The sequence below is a fragment of the Podarcis gaigeae genome (assembly GCF_964106915.1).
Source record: "Podarcis gaigeae genome assembly, chromosome: 13".
NCBI lineage: Eukaryota > Metazoa > Chordata > Lepidosauria > Squamata > Lacertidae > Podarcis > Podarcis gaigeae.
In genome coordinates this window covers 52,322,561-52,337,561 of record NC_139689.1, presented here as the reverse complement: position 1 = coordinate 52,337,561, position 15,001 = coordinate 52,322,561, and the positions used below count along the sequence as shown (strand labels likewise).

Here is a 15,001-nt window from a genome sequence, read left to right as displayed (position 1 = left end):
TGCTTGTTTCAGAAAGGCATTTGAATTTTATTTACGCTATTCTTTATTCTATTATAATTTCAGAATTATACGTGAGTCCCATAGCCACTAAAGTTGCTCTTATTGGATTTTACTTATAGCAATAATAGTACTGATGTCAGTTTCAGGTAGGCAGCTGTGTTGTTCTGATGCCGTCGAAATATATATATATAAAATTAATAAATTGTCCTGTAGCACCTTAGAGACCAACTAAGTTTGTTCTTGGTATAAGATTTTGTGTGCATGCACATTTCTTCAGATACCTTCTGATATGTATCTGAAGAAGTGTGCATCTTATACCAAGAACGAACATAGTTGGTCTCTAAGGTGCTACTGGACAATTTATTTATTTATTTATTTATTTATTTATTTATTTATTTATTTATTTATATTTCAGTAATGAGGTCATTTACTAATTGCATTGTGCTTTCCCCCAAATACTGAAAGTACTTCACGTGCATCATTTCAGTAGTCTTTCTGATGTAAATCTGTTTTTATTTAGCTAAAAAAGCTCCTAGAATGGCTTACAGATCACTAAAGGGAGGGGGGCTTATATTTTTGCCCATAATATAGATAGTTCACAGGGCTGAGAGCTAAACTGCAATCCTACACGCCATGGTTGGAGAACCGAATTTAGCTGGTGGGCCAGATCCAAAGCTCGCTCACCCCTGCAGACCACTTTGACACAGGTGCAACTCCTCCCACCTGCCAGTCACATGGATTCAACTACAAAGGAAGAGTCTTCTTTTGCAGGCAGCATTTATTCATGCTGCACCTATATGAAGGAAGATTGTTCTTTCCTATCATGTGGCCAGCATGACTAAGCAGTTTCTGGAGAACCAGAGCAGTGCACGGAAACGCCGTTTACCTTCCCGCCAGAGCGGTACCTATTTATCTACTTGCACTTTGACGTGCTTTCGAACTGCTAGGTTGGCAGGAGCAGGGACCGAGCAACGGGAGCTCACCCCGTTGCGGGGATTCAAACTGCCGACATTCTGTCCGGCAAGCCCTAGGCTCATGCAAGTTTCAGGTTTCATTCATTATGTTGCACATTTAGGAATCATGCCACCTCAGTGGTGCAGAGCTCATGGACCTGTTGTTTCAGGCCTTATGTTTGCAGCCTGAGAAGTCAACCAATTTAATACACAACTTGCATTATTTGTAGCCAAATAAATAGTGAAAGATAGTACTTGAAATGAACTATGCCTTAGATCCTAAGTTGCTCCTCTATTCACTAATAATAATATTTTCCAGCTGAATCAATAAGTATTTGAGAGGAATGTCTATTTTGAATCGTTTTAATTTTGTTTAAATTGATCTTCTCTTTCTGCTGTTTTTAATTGTTCATCACCATGAGGTGATTGCTAAACTAAGAATTAATTAAGGCTCAATTAAGATGATTAATAAATTGCAGACAATAATAGGGGGTGGGCGATCTCTGCTAATTCCCCCCTTCATCTGCAACCTCTGTACCATACCCCATAACTATCACATAGGTTCTTCAACTCCAGGAATGGATTCTTTGGGCATGTAGAAGGACTAGCAATAGAAGTCAGAAGAGGGAAATCTGTTATGTTCACAGAAAGAATGTTAGGATTCAAGCCAAGGTGATTATTTTTTAAGTTTCCATCCTATGCTAGATTGTACGATACATTCTGCAATAACTTCTTGTGACCAAGACCATGAAGTACACTGTTTTTAAATTTCTCTTTTTTGAACTAATTGGATCTTTGGGGGGGGTATACTGCTCTTTATTTTTGCCCCTTCTGTTCAGCTCTATAAAAGTTATAGTAACCCCCCCACACACTAAAGATCAGTTTGCACAGTCAGCAGAATAAATTGATAAAAGTTTTTTCTAAATAATACCTGTTCATAAAAAACCCTCCCTGCACATTTAAGATTAAAATACAGTGGAACCTTGGTTCCCAAACACCTCTGTTGTCATACATTTCTGTTCTTGAATGCCGAAAACTCAGAAGTAAATGCTTCCATTTTCGAATGCTTTTTGGAACCCGAACATGTGACGCAGCTTCCACTGAGTGCAAGAAGCTCTTGCAACCAGTGGGAAGCAGCGCCTCAGTTTTTGAACGTTTCAGAACCGAACGGGCTTCTAGAACAGATTTCATTTGAGGACCAAGGTACCACTGTATTAGTGAGAAAGGTTCCACCTAGCCTTCCCCCATTGTGTTTCCTTTTAAAAAAAATTCAGGGTCCCCTGTCCTGACTTCCTTGCAGCACATTTAGACATGTTATCCCCACTTTGAAGCATATTAGCCCAGAAAGAGCTTTACCACTTGACAATGATAAATGTAACTGGTCCTATTTTGTGTTGTCTATCCTTCATGATTTCAAAACCTAGTACAGATTTATTTGTTTGCATTTTTAATAGTGCAGCTACATTGAAATATGCCATTTTATAGTTACTCATTTCTGACTTCCCCCTCTATGGGCAGATATGAGCAGATGATCCTTATCTTCATGTTCAGCTTTACCTGCTGATTTCTGCTGTTAACGAAAGGTACGGGAGAATTCCATGTTGTGTTCGTCTGTTTTTCTAGTCTGCTGGCCACCCTAGCAACAAAACAGACCATTGTTATAAGAATTCTAAGGTATCAAATATTGAATAAGTGTTCATAAATGCAGAAGGTAAACATGAATACATAAGCATATAAACCACACATATCTAGAAGCCATTTTTACTCTACCAAAGTGACTTCAAATGTTCCACTTCAGTAGGAGGAAATGGGGAAAGCTTTCCAATTGTCTTTTCACTTTTCCCATTAACAAAACTGCCTGGAATCTAGGGGGTTTACCCCCTTCCTGCAAATCTAGTCTGGCAGGTTTCTATTAAGTTGAGCCAACTGTCAATAGGTGTAAATTTGTGAAAGAGATTTAGGAACTAAAGTATTTACTATCTGAAAGGAATGACCAGTCTGCCCAGGTAATGGAATCAGTGACCATGGATCAGGGGGTCTCCCACAGAAATTTGAGAGTGTTGCTTCTCTCCTGTCTCCCATTATTTCTGTGGCAGACCACCTCCTTCTGTAATGTAAGCGAGATATGTCAAGCCTTTATTTATTATAATTGTGATGATTATGGCGTACAGCTGATGAAAACCCTAAATTAACAATCTCAGAAAATTAGAATATTGTGAAAAGGTGCAGCAGCTATTCAATCCATAACACCTGCAATGGGTTCCTGAGCCTTTAAATGGTCTCTCAGTCTGGTTCAGTAGGAAGCACAATCATGGGGAAGGCTGCTGACCTGACAGTTGTGCAGAAAGCCATCATTGAGACCCTCCACAAGGAGGGAAAGCCTCAAAAGGTAATTGCAGAAGAAGTTGGATGTTCCCAAAGTGCTGTATTGAAGCACATTAATGGAAAGTTATGCGGAAGGGAAAAGTATGGAAGAAAAAGGTGCACAAGCAGCAGGGATGACCGCAGCATGGAGAGGAATGTCAGGAAAAGACTTTTCAAATGTGTTGGGGATTTTCACAAGGAGTGGACTGAGGCTGGAGTTAGTGCATCAAGAGCCACCACACACAGAAGGATCCTGGAGATGGGCTTCAAATGTCATATTCCTCTTGTCAAGCTGCTCCTGAACAAGAAACAACATCAGAAGTGTCTTACCTGGGCTAAAGAAAAAAACAACTGGTTGCTCAGTGGTCCCAAGTCATCTTTTCTGATGAGATCAACTTTGCATCTCATTTGGAAACCAAGGACCCAGAGTCTGGAGGAAGAATGGGGAGGCACACAATGCCAGATGCTTGAAGTCCAGGGTGAAGTTTCCACAGTCTGTGTTGATTTGGGGAGCCATGGTCTTGGTCCACTGTACTTCACTAAGTCCAGGGTCAACCCAGCCATCTACCAGGAGATTTTGGAGCACTTCATGCTCCCTTCCACAGACGAGCTTTATGGGGATGCTGACTTCATTTTCCAGCAGGACTTGGCACCTGCCCACACTGCCAAAAGTACCAAAACCTGGTTCAATGCTCATGGGATTACTGTGCTTGGCCAGCAAACTCACTTGACCTGAACCCCATAGAGAATCTATGGGGCATTGCCAAGAGAAAGATGAGAGACATGAGACTGAGCAATGCAGAAGAGTTGAAGGCTGCTATTGAAGCATCCTGGACTTGCCAAGAGAAAGATGAGAGACATGAGACTGAGCAATGCAGAAGAGCTGAAGGCTGCTATTGAAGCATCCTGGACTTCCATAACACCTCAGAGTGCCACAGGCTGATGGCATCCATGCCACGCCGCATTGAGGCAGTAATTGATGCAAAAGGGGCCCAAACCAAGTCCTGAGTACATATGCATGCTTCTACTTCTCAGAGGGCCAATACTGCTCTATTTGCAATCCTTGTTTTGCTGATTTCATTTAATATTCTAATTTTCTGAGATTGTTAATTTGGTGTTTTCATCAGCTGTACGCCATAATCATCACAATTATAACAAATAAAGGCTTGACATATCGCTTTGCACGTCATGAGTATCTCATATGAGTTTCACCTTTTAAGTTGAATTACTGAAATAAATGAACTTTTCCAGGATATTCTAATTTTTTGAGTTTCACCTGTATGTATGATGCTTTTTGGGTGGCCTTGGGCTAAGGGGTGGCCAATGTGTTCCTGCACACTTTGTTCTTGGTCTCTCTTACATCCTTGCGGGGCGGGGGAGGAACTCTGTTGCAACAGAAAAATAAAGGTTTGCCTTGCTTTCACTGCATCCTGCCACCATCCAGTCATCTCTGACAGATCATAGACTTAGAGGACAGTTCCTTTGGGAAGTTGGGCAGCAAAAGCCAACCACCCCTATTTTCTATATCACCATAACCGTATATTTCCCTCTTAAAATAGCTTGTGTGCTCTCTTTTCAATTATATAGAAAACTAACTTGCATTGCTCAGGAATTCTCAGAAGCCAGCAACAACCCTTATTGATAATCAGTGTAGCTTTGAAAGGTTGAGTTGTCATTGGTATCTAAATGTAGATAAAACCCTCTCTTGGTTCCACCACTTTCACAGGCATGCTTGGTGGGGACACGAGAAAGGTCCTTCTCGGAGGCTGCTCCCAGACTTTGGAACTCCCTCTCTAGAGAAGCCAGACTGGCTCCTTCCTTGTCCTTCTTGTTCCAACAGGCTTTTGGGAACGGCCTGCTTTTAATGAAAGGGCTGGTGCTGTTTTTATAGCATATGTATAAATGTGTGTGTGTGTGTGTGTGTGTGTGTGTAGATATATATATAAAATTCTATCAGTATTTGATTGTTTTTTAATGGTGCTTTTTTTCTGTGTTTTTAGTCCCTGTCAGGGAAAAAGGTGTAGAAGACAACAACAACTACTACTATCCTTGTCCATATTTTGCAGTTTTTAAAAGACTGTTTGACATTTTCTTTAAAAATGTCATCCAGGATAGAAAAAATCTGATCCCTGACCTCAGGAAACATATCAAATTTGTTTATGAGATCTTAAGTGTTGCCCAAATGTATAAGAAACCAGACAAACTTTTTTTCTACCCAAAATATACAATAGATGTACATATTTAATAAAACTTATGTAGAGCCAGCACTGCTATTCACTTTGTTGTTCTTACAGGTAATCCCGATCTGAAGGACAAAGAGGACCAGTTTGGGAGAACTCCACTAATGTACTGTGTGTTGGCGGATAGGCTGGACTGTGCTGAGGCTTTGTTGAAGACAGGAATAGATGTAAATAAAGTCGACCTTAACCAGAGAACAGCTCTCCATCTTGCTGCACAAAAGGTAACAATACAATCTCACATGCCTACTCAGAAGTAAGTTTCGTTGGGTTCACTGGGGCTTATTCCCGGGTAACTGCGTATATAGGATTGCAATCTAAATGATGTTCCAAGACCAGATTCCAAAGAAATGTGTAACTAGCACTGTAAATCCAAAATAATTGTGAATGTCCCTTTCTCAAATACAGTGGTACCTCGGGTTAAGAACTTAATTCGTTCTGGAGGTCTGTTCTTAACCTGAAACTGTTCTTAACCTGAAGCGCCACTTTAGCTAATGGGGCCTCCCGCTGTGCCGTGCGATTTCTGTTCTCATCCTGAAGCAAAGTTTTAAACCCAAGGTAATATTTCTGGGTCAGCGGAGTCTGTAACCTGAAGCATATGTAACCTGAAGCGTATGTATCCCAAGGTACCACTGTAGTAGCCTTCCTTTCTACCACACCATGCCATATGGCAAACTACTTTTTAAATTTAAGTAGGATTTTTTAAAGTGTTTTCGATATGTCGGGGTAGTCTGCTGTTCAAAGTGGAAGACCTATCAAATTTCACAAGTCTGTGAATTCACACAAAGTTGTTCTTTGTATCCAGATGTTTAGCTGACAATGTCACTAGCAGACAAATCGGATCTTAATTTTAAATACTTTATTTCCAGATTTGCAAAGAATCTGCTACTCACTCAGGAGTTCAATAATGCTAAAAATATCACTAGTTGTTTACTTAAAAGCATGTGTGCATTAAGCATTACACTCGTGACTAAAAATATAAATGCAAGATGTATAGTAAGTGCTTCAGAATTAAGATATTTCATATGATGGCTCTGGTAAATGTATATTTAAATAAAGAGAAAAATGCATTTGGTAACACCTTGAGATTAATTTTTAGAAGTGTTTAATTATAAAATGACATGCTGTTTCATGAAATGTGAAGTTGGAGCTTGGGAAGATAAGGAAAAAATTCAGTTGAACGCTGATGACATCTGATGGGAGGGTGTTCCGCAGGGCGGGCGCCACTACCGAGAAGGCCCTCTGCCTGGTTCCCTGTAACCTCACTTCTCGCAGTGAGAGAACCGTCAGAAGGCCCTCGGAGCTGGACCTCAGTGTCCGGGTTGAACGATGGGGGTGGAGACACTTCTTCAGGTATACTGGGCCGAGGCTGTTTAAGGCTTTAAAGGTCAGCACCAACACTTTGAATTGTGCTTGGAGTCGTACTGGGAGTCAATGTAGGGCTTTCAGGACCGGTGTTATATGGTCTCCGTGGCCACTCCCAGTCACCAGTCTAGCTGCCACATTCCGAATTAGTTGTAGTTTCCGGGTCACCTTCAAATGTAGCCCCACGTAGAGTGATTGCAGTAGTCCAAGAGAGAGATAACTAGAGCATGCACCACTCCGGCGAGACAGTCTGCAGTCAGATAGGGTCTCAGCCTGCGTACCAGATGGAGCTGGTAAACAGCTGCCCTGGACACAGAATTGACCTGCGCCTCCATGGACAGCTGTGAGTCCAAAATGACTCCCAGGCTGAGCACCTGGTCCTTTAGGCACACAGTTACACCATTCAGGACCAGGGAGTCCTCCACCCTTGCCCACTCCCTGTCTCCCAAAAATAGTACAGTGGTACCTCCGGTTGTGAATCCCGAGGTTTCCGCAACCGGGGGGAGTGCTTCTGCGCATTCACGGAGCACGGTAGAGCGTTTCTGCGAATGCGCACAGGGCAAAACACTTCCAGGTTTGGCGCTTTCGCAACCCAAAGTTTACGTAAGCCGAGGGTAACGTAAGCCGCAGTGCTACTGTACTTCTGTCTTGTTAGGATTCAGTCTCAATCCATCCTCCAACTGCCTCCAGACACTCAAACAGGACATTCAGTGCCTTCACTGGTTCTGATTTAAAAGAGAGGTAGAGCTGGGTGTCATCTGCATACTGATGAACACCCAGCCCAAACCCTGTTGCCATGTAGAAATGCAACAGGTTAAATTGCAAAATTGCGTATAGCCTATCTTTGACCTTTGTTTCACATACCCCACATACCTTTCTAGAGGTAAAAGTTTCACTTAAAAGTGTAAATAAAGATTACCGAAAGAGATACACATACAGATTTTTTTTGAAAAGTTCAGTCCAGGACAAAAAAAGAAACATTGATTATGAAGGACACTGTAGCCTATGCAAGAGAGGTGAGGATTACTTTTTTAGAGTAACAATGCTTTTTTTTAATGTTTTAATTTATCCTTTGGAAGTCCAGTTACATATTTCCCATGTATTCTAAGAAGAGCCCAATAATCTGTGCTTATGCTGTTAAGCAAATTTTGAAGGAAAGATTTGGAGTGGAAAAACCATTTTCCAGCTCAACCTGATTTTTATAATTAGGAATTAATTTGCATGGCATTCAAATTAGGATAGCAGACTGGGCTAGAATATGGCAAACCTACACTCAATCACCATTTCTATTTATTCAAAGCAGCTGTTTGGGAGGTAGTTTTAATTCATCTTCCGATCAAAGTTGCTAACAGCCCCACTTGGGTGGAGGGAGAGAAATAGAGGGACCATACAGGCTCATGTGGTCATTCATTTATCATGTTTGTTTTCTTTTTTAAAGGAAACTTTTTAAAAGTGCTTTTGTTTGGTGGGGAGGTTTCTCAGTGACATCAAAGAGTGGGGAAGCTTTTACTAGCGAGCTTATTTTCAAAGGTGCAGAACGACAGCTAACACTGGAGAGAAAAACATATGTTTGGCTTGATCATAGGGAGCAGAGCCGGCTCAAGATATTTTGGCACCTGAGGCAAACCACAAAGTGATGCCATCGCCCTGCCAGGGAAGATCTACATCAGGAAGAAGGGTGGGAAGAGAGAAGAAGCACCTCCTATTTGCCAAGAACCCACTGTAGAGGTGGCATTGGGGGGTTAATAATAATAATAATAATAATAATAATAATAATAATAATAATAATTTATTTATACCCCACCCATCTGGCTGAGTTTCCCCAGCCACTCTGGGTGGCTCCCAATCAAGTATTAAAAACAATACAGCTTTAAATCTTAAAAACCTCCCTAAACAGGGCTGCCTTCAGATGTCTTTTAAAGATAGGATAGCTACTTATTTCCTTCACATCTGAAGGGAGGGTGTTCCACAGGCCGGGTGCCACTACCGAGAAGGCCCTCTGCCTGGTGCCCTGTAACCTCACTTCTCGCAATGAGGGAACCGCCAAAAGACCCTCGGCGCTGGATCTCAGTGTCCGGGCTGAACGATGGGGGTGGAGACGCTTCTTCAGGTATACAGGGTTGCCGAGGAAGTGGCATATCCGGCCTCCACAGAGTACACTGCAGCTATTGCTGTTCTGGCGGCGGTGGCAGCAGCAGCGGTTGATGCATTCCTTGGAGGTCAGATCTGCTGCCCCTGGAGACCCTGCCATCTGAGATGGTTGCCTCACCTTTTCTCACAGGTGTGCCAGCCCTGATAGTGAGGGCATTTCCAGAGTGTCTCTACTGTTTTTTGTTTGTCTTCTGCCATGCCTAGAAAAAAGGAATCCTTCCCCATGTTGAGTCACTTCTTTCTTTTCGTACTCAGAAAGTACTAGTTCAGAAAAGTATTTCTTGAGCTATATCCCACGCCTGCCTTCTTTAGCAGCAATAACTTAGAATTCATAGTTGGTCAGTTAAGTTTGGTCTCTGGGGCTATATGTGCCCGTTTAGAGTACAAGTGGGGGAAGAAAAATGCAGGATATTAAGAGCCTTAAGTGTTTACTGAACCCAGTCAGTGGCAAACAGTTTGTGAAACTTATATCAGAAGCCATTTGTGATGGGGCATAAGGGTCTGATGTTTAAAGAAAAAGCCAGAAAATCCTGCTAGATGTGCTCAAACACTTGGATGTGTCTAAAGTAACTCTTTGAAGTCTAAACATTATAAACCTAAGTATTGCTGAGGAGGAAGCAGCAGCTAAAACATCTTAAATTGCTAATTTCTTGAGTAAAAGATTTTTTAAAAAAGAAATTAGGGCTGGAATCCTATAGACCTACAAATAAGTCCCATTGAACCCAGGGCACTTCCTTCTTAGTAGACACTGTATAGGATTGCTCTATAGGAGCATGGTATGAGAACCCTAGAATAGTCAAGCTTTCTTTGTCATTTATTGTGACAGGTTAAATTTATCATGTCATTCGTAATACATAAATCTTTCTTCTCGGGCTTTAAGAAAACATTTCTGACACAGATTTTACTGTGCAACTATAAAGTGTCACAAATATTTCTTTTTATAAATAGTTTTGCTCCGTCTTTAATGAAAACTCCGTTTTATATTCCTAAAAATCCTGCTCTTAACAGAAGATTACAAGTCTGGGAAGTTAATTTCACCAGTTCCCGTTTGAGCTGTTTATGAAGGGCATCAGTGCAACCTAGTGGAGAACCAGGACATCAGCATTTGCATGTCTCGAATGTTTGTATTGACAAATGGGTAGTCTGCTATTGACATCTGTGTCCCCTGGCAATACTTCCATTCCAGCTTACCCTTGCTGGTCAAATGCCTTAATTGTTCTGGCCTTTAATTCAGTCAAAGTTGGAGCACAATTGGAAGAGAGAAAAGAATGAGCAGGTCTAGCAGAGCGTCAAGCTTGAGTTGTGAAACTACTGGCAACGATCAACCTGTCATAATGTTATGATTTGTTCATTTTTATACCATTTATTAGCCTTTACTTGTTGTGCCATTTGGCCTCCAGGGCAGATAAAGTGCTGTCTAATTTGGGAGGTTTGCTTCTGTCAGAGTGGCCTCCACAGAGAAGGTGTTAGCTGCAGTGACAAATAATCAATAGCTGTCGTTGTCATGAAGAACGTGAGTAGTTGGGCCTTTCATCTGGAGGATTAGAGGTCTAATTGGATTGAGAATAGGGAGGGTGGGCTGTTGTATAACCCTGTCAGCTATGTGAAGCTGTCAGATGTCAACCTTATTCATACTGAAAAGAAGGTGGATGGTTGGTCTTTCACAGCTTGCAGAGTGAAGTCATACAGAAGCTTTTGAAAATGTAATAGATGGGGGAAGTAAAATAGGTTAAGGTATGCTTTGACCTCTTTTTTGTTGTTGTTTAATTATACGTCCATGTAGTTAATGAACCTGTGTAACTTGAAATGATACTCTCTTTTTTGGTAGGAAACTCTGCTGGTAACTTGTATTATAAGTTCTGGCTGATTATTTATATCTTAAGTAAAAGCAATTTTAACTACTCAGATGGAGGTTATATAAATTTGAAAGTTTTCAACTTGAAAGATATTAAAACCAACCATAAAGGAAGGAGATGTTTCAGAAAGAACTACAATATTTTTGTAAATAATAATTATTTGAAGAGATCTCAGCAGTAATAATGCATGCCCAGAACTTCAGTGTTCTCCGATGAAGCACATAAAGAATTCACTATTGCATCATCTTGGTAGTTGAAACATTTCCTTTTCTTTTTTTACCCATTTGATATTCTTTGAAGAAAGATTTCTTATGGTTTTCATGGAATTCAGTCAGGAGATATTCCATTAAGAAAGGTATATTTTTAAAATCAGCTTTTCCATTTAAAAGGTATTAAGAAGTCTCCCCTCAATATACTTTTTCAAATTTTATTTGCCTTTACCAAGTCCATTTTGTTGAAAATTATCGGCTGACAATAGAGACCTAGTACAGGGTATGGTACAATCCTCCTGGAATATAGCACTGAAATTAAAAAAACCTAAGTTAGTAATGTCTGTTAATTTTAGTGGATGTATTCTGAGTAGGACTGTCATTAGATACAACCATAACAGAAGATCAGTGCAGTGTTTCATTACAATTGTTGCATAATCAAGAAGCCTTAATGCAAACTATTGCCTGACAAAACCCATGCAGTTGTTTTGAGGGAGGGAAAGACCATTTAAATATAAAGGTAAAAGGTAAAAGGATCCCCGGACAGTTAAGTCCAGTCAAAGGCGACTATGGGGTGTGGCGCTCATCTCGCTTCAGGCCGAGGGAGCCGGCATATGTCCACAGACAGCTTTCCGGGTCATGTGGCCAGCATGACTAAACCGCCTCCGGCGTGACGGAAGCCAGAGCACACGGAAACGGCGTTTACCTTCCCGCCACAGCGGTACATATTTATCTAACTTGCACTGGTATGCTTTTGAACTACTAGGGTGGCAGAAGCTGGGAAAGAGCTATCCCCCCCCCCCCCCCGTTGCGGGAATTTGAACCACTGACCTTCCAGTCAGCAAGCCCAAGAGGCTCAGCGGTTTAGACCACAGCGCCACCCGCTCCCTTTTTAAATATATTTCCATTTAAAGGCAGATTTTGAAGGTCTTGCCTGTATGTCAGTTTAAGAACTTTAGCAGCACCATCTTCAAAAGTTTTCAAGTGGCTCAAAGGATTTTGCCACCCCAGATAAATAAGTATTATGTATGTACATGTGCACACAGCTGCCCAAGATAGTCCCTGGTACTACAGGTGTTGGGAGACCCAAGCTATGCGCAGATGATGAAGGTTCATGCTCTGGACATTTCCTTTTGTGGCCATCTTCTAAGGTAGTGGTTCTGAACCTGTGGGTCCCCAGATGTTGTTGGACTACAACTCCCATCATCCCTGAGCTCTGGCCTTGTTAGCTAGGGGTGATGGGAATTGTAGTTCAACAACATCTGGGGACCCATAGGTTGAGAAAGGGAAGGATTGAACACCTTCCTATACCCTCCATGTTTCTCATTTGGAGATGTCTTCTGAATTTCCACTTGCTTAACAAAGAAAACATACCGTTGGGAATTCTGTGCTTATTGGCAGCATGTAGCCTTGCCCTGCATTCAGGGAATTTCCTTAGTTAATCTAATTGCAGAAAGTTCCCTACAGATTCTGTAACCAGTGGACAATAATGTTCTAAAGTAATGATATCTTAAAACATTCGTTTTTAAGGGCCCTCCTAATGCATGAAAATTAATGTTAAAGTCATATGTCAATGGCTTAATTCCCTTGTCCAAAATATTATATCAATAAAAATGAAACCTGCCTGTTTTCTCTACTCTGGGAGGCCTCTAAGCCACTACTGTCACCAAGAGCGGTACTTCTGAAATATAGTATACCACTATTGAGTCATTGAATCTCCTTCTGATATTTATAGTGCTACCCTGTACCTGTGCATGTCTGAAAAATAGATTACCCGTATTTTTCGCTCTATAAGACACACCAGACGACAAGACGCACCTAGTTTTTGGAGGAGGAAAACAAGAAAAAAAATATTCTGAATTTCAGAAGCCAGAACAGCAGGAGGGATCGCTGCGCAGTGAAAGCAGCAATCCCTCTTGCTGTTCTGGCTTCTGGGATAGCTGCGCAGCCTGCATTCGCTCCATAAGACACACACACATTTCCCCTTACTTTTTAGGAGGGAAAAAGTGAGTCTTATAGAGCAAAAAATATCTTGTTAGGGTTGTTGTGTTTACTTGAAAGGTTTCAGAGCCAGTAGTGCTAGAACTACTCCTGTTATTTCTTTGATCCTGTTGCATGCAGTCCTACTCTTGGAGACGAATTCCTCTGACTGTCCCTTAGCTAAAACTGAACTGGCTCTTGGTACTTGAATAACGGTAGAAAAACTTTCTGGCTGCATGCTAAAATAACACAACTGGGAAAATATTTTTATTAGCTTATACAGTTTACTAGCTCTGTCAAAACTGGGCATCTGCCCCATCAGGAGACAGCTTCTACTTAAGATATTTTTGCAACAAACAACTCTCTCGAATGCACCTATAATCCACAGATTCCCATTCTGGAATCTCCACAAAATTCTCCAAGCACTACAAAAGTCCCCTTTAAACCCCTCATATTGGCTTCACTCCAGATTCTTTCTTCAAAAGTGGTTTTCCTAGTAGCCATCTCCACCACATAATGCAGTGATCTCTCTGTCAAAGTCTACCATTCCATTTTTCACAGTGCTTAAGTAATTTTTCACCCAGACTTAATCTTTATCCGCAAGGTCTTCTGTATGGCTTAATAAATGATCTTACCTTTGCCTCAAACCATCCCACTCTATGAAGTGGGCTTGGACATCAAAGAGGATCTACATCTACATCTCCCATGCTCAGGTCATTAAACAAACTGCGACAGTTTGTCTCCATTCACTTCTCTACCATGAGGAAGAAAGTATCTAATTCTTTTCTATCCACATGGATCAAGACTTACATTGGCACTCCACTTAGTCACTCCAATACACTTCACAGCACACTCCACTGAATAAGCTGCTTCTATCGTGAGAACTGCAGGTCACATGGGCCACAGAAAAAACATTCGTAGACTTATATGCCTTGGAAGAAGCCACTTTTGGGAAATGAGTCCTCCAGTATATCCTCCTAGTTTACCACATAGCTGCCTAAATCACTAAGCTATATACAGTGGTGCCCCGCAAGACGAAAAACCCGCTAGACGAAAGGGTTTTTCTGTTTTGGAGGCGCTTCGCAAAACGAATTTCCCTATGGGGTTGCTTCACAAGACGAAAAAATCTTGCGTCCCCCAGCGGTTTTTTTTTGCTTTTTTGCCCTTTTCCTAAGCCGCTAAGCCGCTTATCAGCTGTTCCGCTGATAAGCCGCTTAACAGCTGATCGCTGGAAGCCGCTTGACAGCTCTAGCACTAATCCGCTAAGCTGTCAATGGGCTTGCTTCGCAAGACGAAAAAACCGCTAGACGAAGAGAATCGCGGAACGGATTAATTTCGTCTAGCGAGGCACCACTGTATAAGCTAATTCTTTTGGCATAGGGACAAGCATTGTCAGTGTTCCAAAGTGTATAAAGATCACTCCTGCTTGGAAAACCTCCAGCATATAGGTTAAGCCCAGTGATATTGAGTGATAAGCTCAGAAGCAATTGCCATAGCAAAAAATAGGCAACATGATGTGTATTTACTACGGCAACAAAATGGTCCTGAGTCGTACCTCTCTTTGGGTCAGCCTTGTAATAAGCCCACGTATGATATTAACTTGAAATAATTCTGAATTAGATTTCAATAGAAGCTACTGTAAGTGTTTTTGTGTAAGTGGATGTGTTTTTTTATCTTGTGTCTTAAATTCATGGAAGGTTAATTGTTTTTAGAAGCTTCTGCCTGAACTGATCTAAAAGAGTAATGGAGGAAACCTACTAAAACCACTATTAACAGCACCTAAAATGATGGGGACATGGGTGGCGCTGTGGGTTAAAGCCTCAGCGCTAGGACTTGTCGATCGAAAGGTTGGCGGTTCGAATCCCCACGGCGGGGTGCGCTCCCAT

The 15,001-nt window shown here is 41.5% G+C and overlaps 1 protein-coding gene across 3 annotated transcripts in view; it reads left to right on the top strand.

Moving 5' to 3' along the window:
* The window catches only part of INVS (inversin), a gene marked incomplete at its 5' end in the record, with an annotated part of 59,928 nt that overhangs the window by 10,035 nt on the left and 34,892 nt on the right, over positions 1-15,001 (top strand). For all 3 annotated transcript variants that reach the window (XM_083709113.1, XM_083709112.1, XM_083709111.1), the window contains one exon: positions 5,612-5,778. In XM_083709113.1, the coding sequence (XP_083565239.1) occupies positions 5,612-5,778 (167 nt within the window). The remainder of the gene's footprint in view (positions 1-5,611; positions 5,779-15,001) is intronic.